The sequence below is a fragment of the Eubalaena glacialis genome, chromosome 14 (assembly GCF_028564815.1).
Source record: "Eubalaena glacialis isolate mEubGla1 chromosome 14, mEubGla1.1.hap2.+ XY, whole genome shotgun sequence".
NCBI lineage: Eukaryota > Metazoa > Chordata > Mammalia > Artiodactyla > Balaenidae > Eubalaena > Eubalaena glacialis.
The window spans coordinates 88,124,814-88,145,413 of NC_083729.1; the positions used below are offsets into that span (position 1 = coordinate 88,124,814).

Genomic DNA, 20,600 nt, shown 5'->3' on the forward strand with positions numbered 1-20,600 from the left:
ATGAAAGCCTTATTGAGCTCTTCCAGGCGGCCAGGATGTTCCTTAGTAAGTTACTGCTTCAGTGACCTACTTACAGATTTTCCCCTCATCTCCATCCGGCCCCCAGCCTTCCCTTGTCGCTGTTTGGAGAAGATTAAAATTTTGCCTCTAAATAACTCAGAGACATAGTCCCCTTTCTTTTGAACACTTTTAAAAACTCCTGCTGGCAACCGAGGCAGGGTTGGTACAAGAGCCGGGCTGCCGGTGGGAGAGGGTTCCTGGCGGTCCCGTGGCCTCGGGGGCGCCCCCAGCCCAGCGTGGGTGGGCGGGGCTTCCAAAGGAGGCAGCGCACCGGCATTCCCTGGACGCTGCCGTGCGGGTCGCAGTCCCTCCCAAAGGTAAAGGAGAGGCGCTGTTCGGGGGTTTCCCAACTACAAAAATTTTAAGAACATAAATCGGTTTTAAACTGGTCTAGAGGAGAGCATTGGAGGAGAGCAAAGAAAGAAAGGTTAGAAGGACTGCATTTTAGATATCTACATAACAGATAGATGATAGATGACAGATAGATGATAGATGGAGAGATACATATACATACCTACTGCATTATATACATGTACATAAGAGGTGGTTGATTGATAGCAGATAATGGGTAGGTAGGTAGGTGGAGAGATGGATGGATGGATAGATAATAGATAAATAGATAATGGATGGATAGATAGATAATATATGGATAGATAGATAATATATGGATAATAGATAATATATGGATAGATAGATAATAGATGATGGATGGATAGATACGTAGATAATAGATGGATAGATAGATAATAGATGATGGATGGATAGATTATAAATAGATGGATAGATGATGGATGGATAGATAATAGATGATGGATGGATAGATAGATGGATAGATAATGGATAGGTAGATAGATAGATAATAGATACATGGATAGATAGATAACAGATGATAGATGGTTGGATGGATAGATAGATAATAGATATATGATGGATGATAGATAATAGATGGATGGATGGATAGATAATATATGGATAGATAGATAATATATGGATAGATAGATAATATACGGATAGATAGATAATAGATGATGGATGGATAGATACGTAGATAGTAGATGGATAGATAGATAATAGATGATGGATGGATAGATTATAAATAGATGGATAGATGATGGATGGATAGATAATAGATGATGGATGGATAGATAGATGGATAGATAATGGATAGGTAGATAGATAATAGATACATGGATAGATAGATAACAGATGATAGATGGTTGGATGGATAGATAGATAATAGATATATGATGGATGATAGATAATGGATGGATGGATAGATAGATAATAGATGGATAGATAGATAACAGATGATAGATGGTTGGATGGATAGATAGATAATAGATATATGATGGATGATAGATAATGGATGGATGGATAGATAGATAATAGATGGATAGATAGGTAGATAATAGATACATGGATAGATGGATGGATAGATAGGTAGGTAGATAGATAATGGATGAATAGATACTATCCATACACACACACACAAGTAAATCCCTCTTCTTTAGTAAGTGGGGAAAGAGGAGAGATAAGAAACACAGGTATTTCTTGGCCAGTGACCATGCTCATCACGTTGCGCACCCACTCTCAGGGACCTGATCCTGGCTTCCCAGCCTACCCTGGGCACGTCAGCAGCCAGTGGTGTCTGATTCCATGGCCAGTCCCCCCTCTCTGCCTGGGCCTTTACCAGAGGGTCCCTTTGCCCCCAGGGAAGGCTGGACATCATTAGCACCTTTCTCCTCAGATCTTCCCTTGACCCTCTTCTTCCTCTCCATCTTCTTCCTCCCGGGTCCCAGATTTTCAGAGAAAGTAGGGAGTGACCTAGTGAGTAAACGAGGTCACAAGCATTCTATAGGCCCAAGAGCCACCGCCACTCCCCAAGACCCCTCGCCCAGCCTGCATCTCCACACATGAGGCAAAAGCCACAGCCGAGTCACTCAGCCATCACCACGTTGAACTGATTTACCCACTCTATTCAAAAAGTGGGTCCATAGACTAATCGACAGTCTGGGTCTGGTTAGTTCTAGGTTTGGCCGAAAGAAAGCTTCAGGCAGTTTCGTAGTCTGTAATTACTAAAAAAAAGTTACGTGTCACTTCCTCCTATGCACAGTCCAAACTGAGTAGGTCTTAAGAAAGTCTTCTAATTATTTGAAGGCAGAGGCTCATTCTATAGAGGAAAATAGGTTTCTAAAGACAATTATGTTTGGGGGTTTCGGGGTGAGGGTGGGTAGAGATCAGTAAAGGAGAAGGAAATAAAAACATCCTGGAAAGGAAGATAATTCTGAATGTCACAGTGGAAGTGACTGCAGTGGAATTTAGGCCCAGAAAGAAACTCCATCCTCAAACAAGTAACAGGGCTAACCTCCTTGCTGGTGGCTGTTCTGGGAGGGGTATCACGCAGGGAACCTGGACCTGTCACACTAGCCCTCTTTGCTGGTGTCATCCTGGAAGGTCCCCCCTCCAGCTGTGGTCTCTTGATTTCCTGAGCAGTTACGCGGAGGTCCGGGTGGAAAGAAGGCAAGAGCTGGCCCTGGAGGACCCGCTTCTGGAGACCGTCCACCCTTCGGCACTGAAGGTATTCTGATGCCCAGCAGAGGATAAAGGCAAAGTCTGGCTAAGTAGAATCTTCCATGAGTTGTGATCATACAGACAGTCATACTAAAAATGGCAGGTCGTATTTATTGAGCTCTTGCTATGTTCCCAGTACTATTCAATGTAATTTTGGGGTATTGGCCTATTTGCCCCTTGTGAGGTTCCTGTGAGGCGGGCACTGTTGCTGTCCTTCCTCAGGTGAGACAGCAGCACACAGAGGATGTAGCTAACGTACCCAAAGCCACCGAGGCTGGGAACTCACAGAGCTGTGTAAGAAACAGCCTCTGGACTCAGAGCAGGGTTTGGCACTTTCCAGCCTTACGAGAATGGCTGTGCAGGCACACCTCAGAGATACTGTGGGTTCCAGACCACCGCAATAAAGCGAATGGCACAATAAAGCGAGTCACAAATTTTTTTTGGTTTCCCAGTGCATATAAAAGATCTGTTTACACTGTACTGTAGCCTATTAAGTGTGCAATAGTATTAGGTTTTTTAAAATTGTACATACCTTAATTTAAAAATACTTCATTGCTAAAAAAATGCTAAGCATCATCTGACAAGGCAGGGTTGCCACAAACCTTCCATTCGTACAAAATCACACTCCCTGCGAAGTGTGATAAAGTGAAACACGATAAAACAAGGTCTGCCTGTAGTACGTCCGCTTTGTGTCTGTCCCACAGATGAAAAGTTGGGGGTTACTCCATCGTCCCATCGAGGCAGGGAATAGTCTGAGTGCCCTGCCCTCCCCTTAGCCTATGGCTGATACTCTGCCTACAAAAGAGCGTCCCACAAGCGCGCTGCCCCTCGCACGCCCTCTGTGGCTTCACTGGCAGGGTGTACTTTCCATTTCTGTGTCTGGGGCTCTGAGTTGACAGCCTTGTTGGAGCCAGCTTTGCATCAGAGAGCTCCGAGAGTTGTGGGGAGGTATTTCTCTTCCCAAAGCCCAGACCTCCTTCCTCGTCCAGCCTGAACTCTCTGGACCCCTCTGGCCAGGCTGCCCCCATCTCTGCTCCTGACGTGTCAGACAACTGGAAGGGAACTTGCAAGTAGACGAGAGCTCTGTTTCTCAAAGGTCATTCTTCAAGCAAACACAAATGTTGGGAGAAAAAGAAAGCAAGAATGGGAGTGTTGTATTTCATCAAAGCTAAGAAACCATCAATTGTAAGGTCTACCATTATTTTATCTCCACTAAGAAAGAGAAAATGCTGCCAATCTGTGAAGTCAGGATTTCTTATCATTAGTTGAAGGACACATCCCAATTTCAGATATGTCAAAATGTGAGAGGGAAAGGGCCTCTTAGAACTGATGAGATAGGGTTCAAGTTCCAGCCTGCCCGTGACCTAGAATCCAGAGTCTCTGGCCAGAAACTGACGCAGCAGCAGTGGTCCAACAAAAGCATCTCTGGTCCATTGAGAACTCAGTTGGGAAGAGGGGGAAATCCCCTTTAAAGACCAGACAGCAGTCGTATCTTTGCTGAGCCTCCCCTGCTGGCAGGCTACGTGGTGATGTGTTGTACAGTGATTCATCACCAGCACACTGATGCGACACCTCTGTCATCGTTTATGGGTGTGTTTATTACCCAGCTCTGTCCATTAATGCATCATGTATCACGTCCAAGGGTGGAATTAAGCTGTTAATAGGCAGGTGTTAGACACACCATACACCACAGCTGAAGATCGGGCAGAGTGTATATCATCCAGTTGGAAATTGATTATTGAGGTTTCCGATCCTTTGGGAATATTAGAGCCCAACGGAACTTCTCATCAACCTGCACTTATGTATAAGCACACAAATACAATCTCAGGCTGCCAGATTAAGAAGCCCCTTTTAAAGGAAAAGCTCCAGGACCATGCTTTTCAAACTCTCAGCGGTAATGGACCATTTGGTTTTTTAATTTCAAACCTGTCACTGATGGACGCTTTTTAAAAATGCAAATTCCCCTGCTTGGATGGGATGTGTGGCTATGTCAAACGGCTATAAAACTTTATCAGCTCCTACTCTCACTTCCTGTACTTACTTCTCTGCTGACCAGGAGCATGCAGTTCGCCAACGGCCATGGGCCAGGGACCCCACTCTAAGGGGTGTGATCTGGGGGAGACAGTGACCAAGCAACAGGACCTCAAAATGGACATTTAGCACAGCAAACCCAGGCACATCCTGCGTTTTTGTTTTGCACAAAGGCCCATAGGTCTCGTAGCAATCATTTCAGCCGTACTCGGGCACACGCGGTGTCCACCCTCACTGGAGCCACGACTCAAAATACAGAGCAGCCATGTAGAGTCACACACAGAGATTTAAGAACTGAGACCAGGAGACATCAAGCAGCCCAGGAATCTCACCATCCTTCTGAGACCAGGTAGAAGCCTAGCCCAGGAGAGTAAGCATTATGTTTCTTCTTTAGCTTAAAAATCATTATAATCCCTGTTTTCTTAGGCTTATGACACCTACCCCAATGCAGGATGGAAAGATGGTTCCTCAGGGTTGGAAAGTCACAGCTGCTTTCTCACCATTCTGTGCTCAAGGCAGGGGCATCCTGGGGGCCCAGCATCAGTTGGGATCCAGGGGTCAAGAATTGGAGACCATTGGCCCTTTGCCTGTTCTCCACTCGGGGGCCCTGAGGTTGCAGAGGAAGAGCAGTGGGGAGATAGTGTCCAGAAGAGTCCAAAGGCGTTTGTTTCACGGGAGTGTTAATAATCCAGTACCACCAACAACCTTATTTCTAGAACCGGCTTCTCCACCCGCTTCCGGGAAAGCCAAGATTCTGGGCATGAGGTGACAATTTTAAGGAAAAAAGAAAATGCCAAATCCCTTATGAAAATCTAAACTATCAAACTACAAGGCGAGAAAGTATAATAAACACTGCTTACAGGCTACCAGCCTCTCAAAGATGCTAGATTACATCTTTGTATAAACAGTCCACCCGAATGTGTTTGGAATTATCTCCAAACAGGTACAGTATTTCTCTCAATACCCTTCAAAGTTTCCTAAATATTTAGAGAACAACTGAAGTCACCTAATTCATTGCCATGATCTCGATGCTGCAATGTGGAACTCTGTGTGCGTGTGCGTGTGTGTGTGTGTGTGTGCGTGTGTGTGTGTGTGTGTGTGTGTGTGTGTGTGTGTGTGTTTCAGCACAAGGGCTCCAGCCTGGACGCTCAGCAGCACTTTAATGCACTCGACGTGGGCGCCTCGGGCCTTAACACCAGCCACTCACCATCGGCGTCCTCAAGAAGTTCCCACAAATCCTCGCGCACGGCTGTGTCCGAACCCACCTGTGAGTGTGGCACCGCGGAGGGAGGGGGTGGGCGCCTGTTGGGCTGGGGTGGTGGGGGGTATACAGAGAGTCCCACGAGGGGCCCCCGAACCTGAGCAGAAGCAGGGCAGTCTGTGGTCTGAAGCAGAAGTCGCCATTCGGTTCCCGTGCCTTCCCTTCTATCCCACTGGTCTCCTCCCCTCCCCACCCCGTCTCCACTGGTCTCCTCCCTCCCCCGCCCCGTCTCCACTGGTCTCCTCCCCCCCCCCTTCTCCACTGGTCTCCTTCCCCCCCCGCCCCGGCTCCACACGCTGGTTCCTCCACTGGCACACGCAGCCGACATAAAGCAGGCGACGTGCGGACCCGGTGAGGTGTGTGATCAGGCAGCTGGTTGAACCACGTGGTGGACATAAAGCTCGTGGATGCTATGCTGTCATCCACCCGCTCCCAGGTGATGCTGGAGGCTGGCAGAACCTCTGTGGTTCTCGAAACGACCTCCACTTCCGCTGGGCTTCCTTTATCAGATTCCAACCAGGCCCGTGTTCCAAGCACACCGTGGTCACTGTTCCCCTCTTTCGATAAGAAAGCTGGTAAGTGTGTGCAAGTCTGAAAGGTGATGTGTTTCTTGCAGCTACTCCAAGCAAGCTGAGGGCAGAGGCCGGCACCACGGCTTTGCCAAGATCGGCTCAAGAGCTCCCCGTGCTAGGGCTCAGCCAGGCAGCCACGATGCCGGTATGTGAGTGACCCCAAACTTTTCACCCAGCCTGTGCTACGGCGTCGCAGGGGCCTGCAGGGCCACAGGACTGCGTGCTGCATCTCCGCAGAGAACCAGCTGTACTTAGAGATTGCTGGTGGCAAGTGGGGGTGGGAAGTTAAGATGTTTAATTGGCAACAAATTTGAAACATTTTTGTTCCAAAATTAACATGGATGTATATCCATAGAATTCAAAATCCAAAAGAGTTTTAAAGATAAAGCTCAAAACTTCAAATTTGGGGTCACACCCCTAGAGCCTCTGGGGGTATGTGATTAGGACCCTCCTATTTTAGATCCCATTTCACTCCAGTGCAAATGTCTGAGAAGCTTGATGTCAGCAAGAAGGTCCCCCTGCATATATCAGGCAGTGTCCCTCATATATGCCAGGCCTCTCCAGAACATCAGGGAACGTGTGGCCTCCTAGAAAGCACGCTGGCTGGATGCAAAGTCACTGATGGACCTACCCCATTCCCGTTATCCATCACCATGGAACAAATCACACCAAACTCAGTGGCATAAAGCAACAGTCATGGGGCTTCCCTGGTGGTGCAGTCGTTAAGAATCCGCCTGCCAATGCAGGGGATACAGGTTCGAGCCCTGGTCCGGGAAGGTCCCACATGCCACAGAGCACCTAAGCCCGTGTGCCACAACTACTGAGCCTGCGCTCTAGAGCCTGTGAGCCACAACTACCGAGCCCGCGTCCTGCAACTACTGAAGCCTGTGTGCCTAGAGCCCGTGTTCTGCAACAAGAGAAGCCACCGCAATGAGAAGCCCGCGCACCGCAAAGAAGACTAGCCCCCGCTCGCTGCAACTAGAGAAAGCCCGTGGGCAGCAACGAAAACCCAACGCAGCCAAAAATAAAATAAAATAAATAAATTTAAAAAACGCGAAAAAAAAGAAAGAAAGCAACAGTCATTTTCCATGTTCATGGATTCTGGGTCAGGAATTCAGAAAAGGCACAGTGGGGGTGACTCCTCTTTGCTGCCTGGTGTCGGAAGCCTCCCCGATCAGGGCTGGGAGGTCCACATCCCCGGTGTGTCTGCATCCCCGGCTGATGGCTGGGCCCAGCTGAGAGCATCCTCTGTTGACTTGCGTGGACCTCTCCATGCCATCCTCCCGGCATGCTCCTGGGTTCCAAGAGGAAATACTTGGAGAGGGACTTCCACGAGAGCCAGGCGGAACTGCGTGGCTTTCTGTGACCTTGCCTTAAAAGTCCCACAGTGTCACCTCTGCCATCCCTCTCGGGCAAAGTAGTCACAAGCTCACCACAGAGAGAGACACAGACCTCGCTGTCAATGGGAAAAGTGTCCCCAAATTTTAGGGGCCACATCCACATAGTGGCCAAGTACCTCCTACTCATCCCTCGCTGACCTTTTAGAGATGGGAGTGAAGTGTCCCCTTCCTTCTTGCTGTCACCATGGAAGTTATGCCCACCCTGCTGAAAAGCTTGGGCAACACGTTTTATTTTCAAACAGAACATGACAAAGACCACTTTCTTTGTCTCCAGCCACCTTTTGACGAGCTTGTGAGCTCTGATGGCCGCTCTTCTGGTATTGGCTGTCCGTGCAACTCTCTCTGCCACTGTTGGTGACACAGTTCTGTCCCAGCTGTGCAAGGGAACAAAACTGGGGGAACCAGAGCCAGTCCCTGGGGTTCTCACTCAGAACAGGTCTCCTGCTGCCTTTGCTCCTGAAAGCTGGGGACAGCTTTCCACTGGGGCTGCCTTTTGTAGTCCCCAGGGCCTGGGGCAGCTTTGGGGTAACTTCAGAAGAAGCTTTTTACTTTTCTTTTCAAAACTCTCAAGAGCCTCGGGAAGCTGAGGGCTGCATTTCTTGTTTCTACACATTGTCCCACCCCACCCCTGCTCCCCTGCCCACCTGAGTGATCAGGGTGCAGAGGCTGGGACTCAGCTGACCTTGCAGGACTCTCTCCACCAGATTGCAGGCGGAGTCTGGCGAAACTGCAGCCACATTCACTGCCTGGGTGGGTCAGCGGGTAGAGACGTGCAGGGGCCTGTCCATCGGCATTAGTGTTGAGCAGAAAGGCCACGCAGAGCCGACATGGGTTATGAGTTCCCATTCTTTCTGCTGGACAACACCACTAAGAAAGTATTGATCTGGGAAAAGAGCGACCAAATCCACCAAGAACGGAGCCTAGAACAGGAGGCGAGGTGGGGTGGGGTGGAGATGCCCAGCTCTGGCCGGTGGCAGCGGCTCTGCAGAGCACACCGTGATGGAAGGCATCGGGCCCGAGTGCCCCCAGTGCCCCCCACCCTTCACCAACCGCGTGTCACCGCTGACTCCGTGCCCTGCAAGGGCAGCAACCTGCGACCCCACCTTTCCCGGGGAACATACGCCTTCCAGAAGTAAGCCATCCACTCTAGGGCAGAAGGGCCTCCTTGAGGCCAGAGAACCCAGCTGGCTGAAAGCACCCGGTCCTTTCTGTAGCAGCCCAGAAGCTGCATTTGACAGCAAGGCCCCTCTCCTTCCCCCAGGCTCCCCTGCCCGCCCCGGCGTCCTGTGACATCACACAGCAGCTCCTGCCTCAGACCATCTTGCAAAGCCCACCTGCCCCCGTGACACAGGTGAGTCTGGGACTCAGGGCAAGGGAAACCGGGGGCGGCACTTCCCCGAGACAGGATGCTGGGGTCCTCTGGAGGGTGTGGGTGCACTGGTGCCGACCTACAGGCTCCCCCAGACGGGACTGTTTCTCCCCACCTGCAGGTGGGGCGTGTGGAGCTGTGGACGTTGCCCCTCCCCCGTCCTCATCTCCATCCATCCTCCCATTGATCTTCTCTGGCGTCTGTTTCTCAATCCTTTTAACAATCTTTCTTCATCTCTCCGCCACTTTTCCATGTTCCTCTCATTTTTCACGACTCTTAATTGGTCACGATATTTTAGAAAAGGTCTGAAGGAAGCCAAATGTTACAGGAAGACTTTGCAAGGGTTTAAAAGCTCTGAGTCCAGTATTATAAATACCACATTTTTAAAACAAAGGATCAGGGCTTGGCTGAGTAATTCCTTCTATGTTGCAACAACATTCAGCGAGTTACTGTTTGGGTCAGTCAGGAAGTGAGTGTGAAGGACGCAAAGATGCTTGTGGCGCAGCCCTCGCTTTTGGACTTGGAGTTCAAGGGCGAAATGGGCATATAAACAGAGAAACCACCACGGCAGGGCGTGTGTTTTTATAGAACCAGTAAGAAAATATTCTGTCTACGGAAGTCCCAGGGCAGTTGAGCTGACAGGCCAGACCTCTGATTTCCATTCCTTTATGGGATATTGAGCTTTGCCCCCTTTCTGGCCACAAGGGGGTCCCAGGGGGGCAGTTCACCAAGATGTGTCCCTGGCAACACACTTGCCAAAGTGTGGACGTCTGTCTTGGTGCAAATCCGTCACCACTGGTGAAAACTCTTTCAAAACATACATCCTTCCCACTAACAGTGGCCTCGCATGTTTTCCTGGAATAAGAAAGACACATGCTGCTAGCACGTGCTCCTTGACAGAGTTAGGCTTAAGTAAGGATATAAAACCTACCCAGCCAGAGTCGACTAATGCAAATGATCTATATTCATCCTCATTAGGAAAAAAAAGAAAAAGAAGAATTTTTTTTCTCTTCAAATTTCCAAGGCACATTTGGTATGAAATGAGTAACTTCTTTAGTCCAAAGGCCCATGAAATGAGAATTCCTTCATCTTGTGGGTCTTGCATTGTAATAAGTCATGGTGTGATAAAGGCCCCTTTGGAATTCTAGTTTTTCATATATTGATCTTCATTTTAATTAACAGTAACAGTTCTTAGTCTCTTAGGCAGATTATACGTAATAATAACCATATTTTTTTATTGGAGTATAGTTGCTTTACAATGCTGTGTTAGTTTCTACTGTACAGCAAAGTGAATCAGCTATACGTATACATATATCCCCTCTTTTTTTGGATTTCCTTCCTATTTAGGTCACCACAGAGCATTGAGTAGAGTTCCCTGTGCTATACAGTAGATTCTCATTAGTACTCTATTTTATACATAGTACCAATATATGTGTATATATGTCAATATATATATGTCTATATATATATATATACACACACACACATATATATATGTATATATGTCAATCCCCATCCCCCAATTCATCCCACACCCCCCTTCCCCCTTGGTATCCACACGTTTGTGCTCTATGTCTGTCTGTCTATTTCTGCTTTGCAAGTAAGATCATCTATACCAATTTTTAGATTCCACATATATGCGTTAGTATACGATATTTGTTTTTCTCTTTCTGACTTACTTCACTCTGTATGACGGTCTCTAGGTCCATCCACCTCACTACAAATAACTCAGTTTCGTTTCTTTTTATGGCTGAGTAATATTCCATTACATACATGTACCACACCTTCTTTATCCATTCCTCTGTTGATGGACATTAAGGTTGCTTCCATGTCCTGGCTATTGTATATAGTGCTGCAATGAACAGTAACCGTATTCTTTAAGACGTTCTTGTGTAATGCTGGCCTTTCAAATCAGATAGTTCTTCTCATACCTACTCACGTGAAATAATGAGATTCTACAATTTTCTGTCTTTCCCCTCACTGATGTTATCACTGTGGTACCCTATCAAGGGAAAGGGGAAAAAAATAAAATCCAAAATCTGGGAAACGGTTATCTGGCTAAGTGATGGGTTTGCTTCATAGTGTGTTGTTAATATGTCTCTAAGTTAGGGGAGATCTCTTTATCAAAAAGGCCACAATCAAGAATATAACAAGAGACTCATGCGTGGGTGTCCTGGAATGCCTTGGGAAAATAAGAATAAATAAATAGAGTAACTAACACTCATGAAGCTCGGTGCTGGCACCTTGCCGACCACCGGCCCCCTCACTGTTTCCCTTGGGAGCCGACGGACATCCCAATGCATCTACCCCTGGACGTGGATGTCATAGCCTGAACTGTCTCCAGACTTTGTAGAAGCCAGCACAGATGCTTTTGTCTTTTGTTATTTTAATTGAATACCTGATAACAGCTTTTCTTTCGCAATCAAATTCTCTTTCAGAATCCCAGCTGGTGCTTTGATGAGTGAGATTCTGATTGAGACTTTTGTGATACAGTCTGGTATAGGTATTTTTAAGCCCATGTTTAGCAGCAGGATTTTTCAGTGAAGTCTGAGGTCAAAGCCGCTCTGATTGGGGTGGAATTGGGGGGTGGGGAGGTGTCGTTGGCAAAGTCTCTTGGCCTCTCCCACCTCCTGAGACTCTGGGTTCACACTGCGGCCGCCCCCCCCGCCACCTTGCTGTGGACCTGGAGCCAGTCACAACCTGTCTGCGTGGTGTGGGCGTGTTGCGAGGAGGTACAGGGTCCTGCTCTGCTGGCCTGGCAAGGGTAGGTCTCCACAAGTGGCGGCACCTGTGCCACTATTTTTCTTCCTGGTTCTTTTTCTTCTTATTCTGCTGCTCCAAAACTGCAGTCAGTGTGATTCCATCCTCCGGTTTATCCTGCCTGTATTCTAACCTCTCACAGGCTCCCTGCGTTTCCATGGATGGGAGGGCAAAGGGCAAAAGAAAAGAGACAATCTCTGGAGGTGTTTGCAAAAGACAACGGGCAAGAAACAGACTCGGGAGATTGTCGGAGATAGAGATTGAGGGAATGCAGATTAAGTCACTGTAAAAAAAAAAAAAAGTGGGGGTGGGGGTGGCGGGGGACAAAATAAAGAGCAGAAGCCCCAGCCCAGCAAACTCACTTTCCTCAATAAGCAGGAGTCACCGACAGCCCCACATTGCCCAGAGCAGGGCGGGCAGCCCAGGGAGTGTCAGCTTCACCTCCCATCTCATGACCTCCCCCCTCCACATTTCCTGCCAGGAAAGAACCTTTTGTCAAGGTAGACTGGTGACACAGGGCAGAGATCACCTGGGAAATCTTCCTAAAGCCAGCCTCCGTCCCAGGAAGGAGTCACAAGGCAGGAGGAAGGGAACGCTTGGACTCTTGCACACAGCAGACGTCCGTGCTCCTGCAAGGTCACCTCCGTCAGCGGTACCCCCTGGGGTGCACATAGGGCGATTGTACTGCTTGTCTCCTTGGCTCTTTTTTACACAGATTTCCAAGAAGTGCAGGGACAGCCTGCAAGTGAGCCTGGGGAAGTGAGGGAGGGTGATGAGGCTTTCACGGCCCCAGGAGGGTTTAGAGTACCATCAAATCCAAGCTTTGGAATTCCCTGGCCGTCCAGTGGTTGGGACTCCACGCTTTCACTGCAGGGGGGCACAGGTTCAACCCCTGGTCAGGGAACTAGGATCCCTCTTGCCGCATGGTGCAGCCAAAAAAAAAAAAAAAAAATCCAAGCTTGTTTGTGAATTGTTCCAGAAGAGCCCTGCTCTCCAGGATCAGTTTTAGGATAATGATAGGATAATGATGGCATATGAAGCTGTCACATGCAAATCGTCATGCCCTAGATGAGAGAAAAAAGGGAAGGGGGCTCTCTGATGCCTTGCTTTTTTTTTTTTTTGAGATATAGTTGCTGAACAATATTGTATAAGTTACAGGTGTACAACACAGTGATTCACAATTTTTAAAGGTTACACTCTATTTATAGTTATTATAAAATATTGGCTATATTGCCTTTGCTGTACAATATATCGTTGTAGCTTATTTATTTTATACTATGATAGTTTATACCACTTAATCCCCTACCCCTATCTTGCCCCTCCCCCTTTCCCTCTCCCCACTGGTAACCACTAGTTTGTTCCCTATATCTGTGAGTCTGTTGCCTTTTTGTGTAATCACTAGTTGGTTTTATTTTTTAGATTGCACATATAAATGATCTCATACAGTATTTGTCTTTCTCTAACTGACTTATTTCACTTAGCATAGTGCCCTCCAAGTCCATCCGTGATGTTGCAAATTCTCATGCCCTGCTTTTGACATTCCTCTCCAAAACCATTTGTCCGTCTAACCGAATTTAGAATATGAGTTTGTAAGCACTGCACTGCTTACAAAATCGTGTCCCGATTCTGTGGCCCTCCCAGACTCCAGCACAATAAACGAGACCTGCAGGTTCCCATGGGCCTAAGAAAAGCTCACGGGGGGGTGGGAGGGTGGGCAGGGGGCCCTGGGCCACCCAGCCCTCAGCCAGAACCCCTGCTCCCTGGCGAGCTCCTCAACAGTGGGTCACTCATTGCAGCAGTGGGTCAGGGATGCTGCAAAGGGTGGGTAAAGGACCGGAAATGAAAGTGTGCAGGGCCGCTCAGAGCAGCAGCAACGTCTGTCTGCAAGGCTGAGATAACTCTTTCATCGGGTTCTGTGTTTTGACCCCGCCTTCAAGTTTTCAGCACAGCTCAGCATGTTCCAGACCATCAAAGACCAGCTGGAGCAGAGGACGAGGATCCTGCAAGCCAACATCCGGTGGCAGCAGGAAGAGCTCCACAAGATCCAGGAGCAGCTCTGCCTGGTCCAGGACTCCAACGTCCAGGTGATGCCCCTTCCTGGGCCGGTGGTGTGCTGAGCTCTGTCCTCCCCCCCGCTCTGTGATGTGTCCTCATCCACCCTTGCAGGGGCAGGCAGGACTTCCTCCAAAGTCCTCTGTGCTGCCTTACTGAGCCCTGCCTCCTAAACAAATTGAAACCTCCACCAATGAAGTGCGAGGAATGAATCCCACCTTCTCCATCCCCAGCTCCAGGGCAAACCTGAAATTCACATGACATCCTCTTCACTCACTCCTCACTCTGTTGGGCACATGTTTCCTGCATCACATGCACTTTCTTTCACGTGCTTGGTGGTTGGTCGCCCTGCCCTGACTCCGGCCTCCCCTCCTATGGGGTTTTAAACTCCCAGCACATGTGTAACTACTTTCTGAGCACCCAGAGCAGGCTGCTGACACAGAGATGGAAGCAGGTCTGCTCTTTCCTCTCATCCAAAGCATGAATGCAGGGAGATATGGGAAATGATCTGTGCTGTGCACCTTGCAGGGGGCAGCCAAGGATGTGGGAGCTGGAGGTCAGCGCCCTGGCACCCCTGGGCCACCCCACTGCAGCATAGTGATTGGGGCATTCCGCATGCTCTGACAGCAGCTGCTTTTAACTGTGACCCCACCCCACCCCCAGATGTCACGTCTTTGAAGCCTTTCGAGAGATTCTTTCTGGAGGAAAAACTTTATATATTGGATCTCTTTCAAGGATAAATTATTTCCACTTAAATTAGTCCAGGACTATTTTTGTTCCCAAGTGCATGCCCTTGGTTGTAAATGTAGCCAACCTTGGAGTCTGCCCTGAGAGAGGTAAGCATTGGCAGCCACTTGAGGAGACAGAAGGAAGAAGAAGACACCCCTGGGGGAAACGGCTGGAGCGCTGGCCCTGCTGCCCCCTGCCCCTGCATCCACACAGCCCCGCGTGTGGACACAATAACACCCCGACGGGCGCAGCCCTGAGCTGAGATGAACGCAGGATAGTGCAGAAGTGTTAGGCGGCCTGGAGACGCCTACAGCCGGCCATCCTGCCTCCCTGGGCCCCCGTAGGCGCTCCCGGCGGGCTCTCCAGAAGTTCAGGGACCCCAAGCAGCCTTCTCTGTCCAGCGGGGCCCCTCCCCTTCCCTCCCCTCCCCTCCCCAAGGCAGGGGAGCCCAGTCAGGTGCGCCTGTGCAGAGCCCTGGGCACCAAGCCCCGCCCACGGCCCTGCTCCCGGCCCACAGCCCTTCACCCCGCCCACCTCCTCAGTGACACCCCCAAACTGCCTAGGGACAAGACTGCAGCATTTAGGTGAAAACGCATGGAGTCATCAAGGTGTCAGTCCCTTGTTACTTATTCGTTCCCAGCAGTCTTATTTTCTCACTGATCCAGGGTCCGACGGCTAGAACTCCTGACTCCAATTACTTGAATGGAATTTTTACACTAACAGGGAGGGGACACTGAGCCAGAAGCTGCTAAAAGCAAGATAGGCGGATAAACAGCCGCCTCACAGCCCGGACTTTTCTGTTTTCAACTTTAAAGCTGAACTCTTAAATAACCAGGACACAAGGCTATCTCTTTCACTCCTTGACATGAAGGGTTATTGCTTTTCTTCCTCCTGACAGTGCATTTTGTTGACCCCCAACGTCTAGCACCTGAGCTTTGTAAGGGATGATGTGGGAACCAGGCCTCCTGCGTGTACCTCCCCTGGTTTCTTCCCTGTGACCTTATCTTTGCAGTGGAATTTTCCAATGAACTTGGAAATCCACAGATAGTCAAACCAGAGAACGATTCCTCAAGGAGTCTTTCTTCATGTATTTTTGCAAGTCTAAGGATTTAAAGAAATACGTTCTGAAATGTTTAGCCAAAATGTGACTTTAAAAAAAAAAAAAAAAGTGAGTCAAGCATAAAGGATAAAAGCAAGTAAAAATTACTCCACTCCTCCCCCCGAGAAAAGTGGGGGGATAGATTAAATAAGAGCAAAACGTTGATAATTGCTGAAGCCTAGTGATGACACATAGGATTTCATTATACAGTATCTATTTTCTGTACTTCTGAAATGTTCTGTAATAAGTATTTGTAAAGCTAAGCATGTAAGAACAATGACAAACCATATGTGAGCGTAGGATTGGTTTGTTCTGGAAAATGAGAAGTATTTTTTTCCTCTAATGACTTTTTCCACTTGAATTAGGGAACTGTTTTTCTCGAACTTTCTATAAAACTGACCCCAGAGCCTAGTTAAGTCATCTTCTTAAGCTATAAATTCTCCTTTATTGTCGCTAAAGCAGAGGCAGGAATGTGCACCCAGTAGCAATCCCCCTCGCCCCCCCCCCCCCCCGCCCAAGTCCTTTATCCCAAGTTCAGCGGACTTTCCTACCTAGTCCATTGGCTCGGAGCTTTCATTGAGACTATACTATGTGTGCCTGAGATGCTTGCTAAGTATGATTTTTTTTCCAAAAAAGATTGGGTCATGAGGGAGAGGTTCTCAGGGTGTTGTGTTTGCACCTAGATGGGGTCATGAAGGGCGCTACATAGACAGCTGTTCTGTTGAAAAGTTGTCACCCCTTGCGTCCGTGGGAGGCTGCTTCTTAATTTATTTCTGAGAGAGCATTCGCGCCCTCTACTGGCGGTTGAAAGAAATACCGAGAAAGGCACCTGTGACAATGGTGTCTGGTTCTTTAATCCATCCTTCCACCCGTCCATCCTTCCACCTTTCCTTCCATCCCTCTATCCATTCACCATCCGTCCACACACCCACACACCCACCCACCCCTCCATCCTTCCATCCATCCACCCACCCACCCATCTGGCAGACACCCAGTATGTACCAGGCCCTTGATTAGGTACTGTGGGGATACAGAGACACACAGGACAGGGTTTCTGCCCTCAGAGAGCATACATCAGTGGGACAGAGTAGCAGACCAAGCGGTCTCTGCCATAACACAAGCATAAACAGTTTCCCTTCTTTGAGCAAAAGCTTAGTCTATTTGTTGATTCATTTATTTATTCTATTCATTCCTCAGATAGTTTTTATATGCCCAGAGAGGGAAAGAAGCAAAAGGAGCTCCTTTTTAATTTTATTATTATTGTTATTATCTAACATTTATTGAGCACTTAGTACTGTGCCTCAGCATAAATCCCATTTAATCTTTTATGACATATGTTCTGTTAATGTCACTGTTTTATTAGTGAGGAAACTAACAGTGACTTTGAAAAGTTTTGAAAATTGCCCAAGGTCATATCACTAGTACATAGTGGGGTTGGAATTTGAACTAAAGTCTGTCCGATTTAAGCTAGATTATACTGCCTGTCATACATAAAGGTTGCATTTATTTGAACTCTAATTAGAAGGTAAATTGTATCCCACCAGAAAAATGCATGTTATTTAGTTTGAATATTGGGTTTTTGCTGAAGTGTAAATTACCTTGTGTGCTGTGAACAAGCCAGGTCGCTGAGATTGCGTAAAGCACTAATCCTAAAGGTTTGGGTGTTGGATCTGAGAGGATGGAGACCCAGAACATTCTTCTTAACTAAAGTGACAAAGAGCCCTCATTCAAAACTGCAGGTTTTTCTGGTGGGGGTGGGGTATGAAGGAAAGTAGGGAGACCTGGTGGTGTGGCAGGAAGGGCACTAGATGGGAACCTCGCTCAGGTCTCTGGGAGATGACTTGACAACCCCTACAGAGCGGATGCTTGAACTAACTAATTAAGTGTCTGCCTGGCGTGATTTCACATCTGTTGTTCCAAAACCACTCTGTCACTCAGGAAATGTCGGCATGTCAGTTCCATACTGGGTATGAGGTTATGCTACACTGAGTACAGGAATCGGGGTTAAAGCTCCAGATGCTTGGAAGGAGAGAGCCTTAGCCGTCAAAGCTAAGGGCCTAAAATGGAGTGGAACACTGCTTGTCAAGAATCTGATACAGATAATACCAGTTTTTAATGCCCAAGAGGAGCTTTTATTAAAAGAGCTAGCTACAGGTCTTAGGTTTAAATTATTATTGAAATTACTGAAGTTGTTTTTCTTAAGCCTTTAGCGTCAATTCACAGATTATATTTTATTTCCAAATCTACTGATTTGGCTGAAAGTAGCAATGCTTTTACTTGTGTTTGTTCACGTTCAATCAGTTTATAAATTTAACAAATGGTAAATAATCAACATTCTCTACCAAAGCCATTAACTTCCAAATTTAATATATCTGAACCTTTCAAACAATTCATGTACCTAACAAGGCAGACTTACAAACCTAAGAAGTAAAATCTTTCTGGGCACTTAAGGAATTCTTTTAAATTGAATACACCAAACTTATAAACGAGGTGGATCAAGGTTCTCAGAACCACTTAAACACTCTTTATAAACTTGATCAAATTCTCTTAAACCTTTCCCATTAAAACAACCAGGCTGATACATTGCAGCCTATTGAATGTCTGAGACATCTTAGATAACAAATAGAGATTAGCATGGTGATTGTAAAACGTATTCTTAAACATCATTTTAAAGTACATGGACTTGATGTTATGTCATCCTTTGGATTGATTTGCTTTCCTGGGAATGCAGAGGCAACTAATTAACCAGAGCAGATCTGCCCTCTCAGCTGGAAGCTGGGGTGGAAGATGCTAATTGTAGGATGGGTACAGACCATGGTCACGGTCAGAGGTTCAAGACCAGGCACAGGTCCTACTGCCAGGACGATGCGCCCCACACCACTGGTCAGCCAACCCTCTGCCACTGTGATTGCGTCATTCCCTCCATTCACAAGATGTTTTTCCTTCTAATAAGAAATGGATAAGCCAACCCAGACTAAACAAGCATATCAAGTGACATATCTGGGTCTCAGCATCTTTCACACTGTTAGACCCCAGTCGCCCAACCGGAACCTTCTTGAGGGCAGGGTCAGCATCCGTCTGACCCACTGCCCCTCTCTGGGCCGTGCACTCTGCTGGTGGCATCCCAGGCACTCAGGCCAGTGGGTGAACCTCCCCAGGCAGGTCAGAGAGAGTGAGAAAGCTGCCATCTTGCCGTGGACAGGCCATACAAAGAAGGTGCAGGCCTGTGAAGGCATTGTGATCCCAGCCTAAAAAGCGTTTTGCTTCTGCTTCCAGATGTTTCTGCAGCAGCCAGATGTATCCCTGAGCTTCAGCAGTGCCCAGCGGCCCGAGGCTCAGCAGCAACTCCAGCAGAGGTCGGGCCCAGGCCCCCAGCCCCAGCTCGTGGCCAGCCCTCAGCTTCTGGGGCAGATGGCCTCTGCCCAGGTCACAAGCCAGCACCTGCTCAGAGACTCGAGTGTGATATCAACCCAGGTAAACATGCTCGTCTCCAGACTCAGTCCTTGCCACCAGCAGACCAGTCTTCGTGAACCAGAAACCTACTTCCCCTGTGACCGGAGCTGGATGATGATGGTGGGGTTTTTCTTTTCTTTATTTTGTCACTTTGAAGCCCCATGTTCTCTTGGTTTCCTTCTGTGTTTTATCAGTATATTAAAATACCTTAAAGGTATCATGCAGGGAATTCCCTGGCAGTCCAATGGTTAGTACTCCACGCTTTCGTGCTTTCACTGCCGAGGGTGCAGGTTCGGTCCCTGGTCGGGGAACTAAGATCCCGCTGGCTGTGCGGTGCAGGGGAAATAAATAAATAAATAAAAGGAACAACTTTATTAAAAAAAAAAAAAAAAAAAAAAAGAGGTATCATGCAGCTGAAACTTTCAGCCCCGATCCTGAGCTGGGCTGGAGGTGGATATGGCCATCCCAGACATGCACGCTGAAAGCCACACGTCCCCACATGCGTGTCCTTGGTGCCCATCACCGACTGCTGGTTTGAGCCATTATCAGTGTGAGAGCACAGTTACCCACTTCTGTTCATCATCCCTTTCCCCAGGGCCACCAAGCTTCTCCCGGTCCCCTAGATTCCCTGTCGAGCCCCATCCTCACAGCCATTACCACTTACTACAAGCCACCAGTGACCTTGCAGTCTGACAGGGTCACCCATCAGTCAATGGCACTGAATCCAATGGAATCGAGAAGTTCTGAGCCCTCGTTTCCAGATGATCACAGCTTGGAAGGCAGGCTACAGCCTCTCCTGAAGCCTCTTATATTCACGTGGATTCAGTGACATCTGCTGGGCTCCCAGGGGAACAAAGATAAATGAGAGCTGTCCTTGACCCCAAGGAGCTTCTAGTCTAGCAGGGGTTCTGGGACATAACCATTGACGTACAATAAAATATGGAGAAGTCTATGTATAAGAGAGTTCCTCCATCTTCACCCAGATTTAAGGGTTTTACTTTAAAATGCAGCCTTTTGGTTCTAAAGGTTAACAGGAAAATTAATGGATGAGACTAGCCAAGAACATTCTGGAGAAGAAAAAAAATGAGGTAGGATTTACACCACGTTCAAAGATTTTGTAAAAACTCTGAGAATTAAAACGTGGCGGTACCATCATATTAATGGTGTCAGTGAAACAGAGTGGAAAACCCAAAAAGCAAAAGCACATGCAAGCTCATTCCCTCATTCATTTACAATTTCACTC

General features: G+C 47.8%; 1 protein-coding gene across 2 annotated transcripts in view; it reads left to right on the forward strand.

Moving 5' to 3' along the window:
- Window positions 1-20,600, forward strand: part of NPAS2 (neuronal PAS domain protein 2) — a 189,759-nt gene that overhangs the window by 162,004 nt on the left and 7,155 nt on the right. For both annotated transcript variants that reach the window (XM_061168723.1, XM_061168724.1), the window contains 6 exons: window positions 2,554-2,638; window positions 5,788-5,929; window positions 6,540-6,640; window positions 9,157-9,246; window positions 13,962-14,108; window positions 19,181-19,378. In XM_061168723.1, coding sequence (XP_061024706.1) covers window positions 2,554-2,638; window positions 5,788-5,929; window positions 6,540-6,640; window positions 9,157-9,246; window positions 13,962-14,108; window positions 19,181-19,378 — 763 coding nt within the window. The remainder of the gene's footprint in view (window positions 1-2,553; window positions 2,639-5,787; window positions 5,930-6,539; window positions 6,641-9,156; window positions 9,247-13,961; window positions 14,109-19,180; window positions 19,379-20,600) is intronic.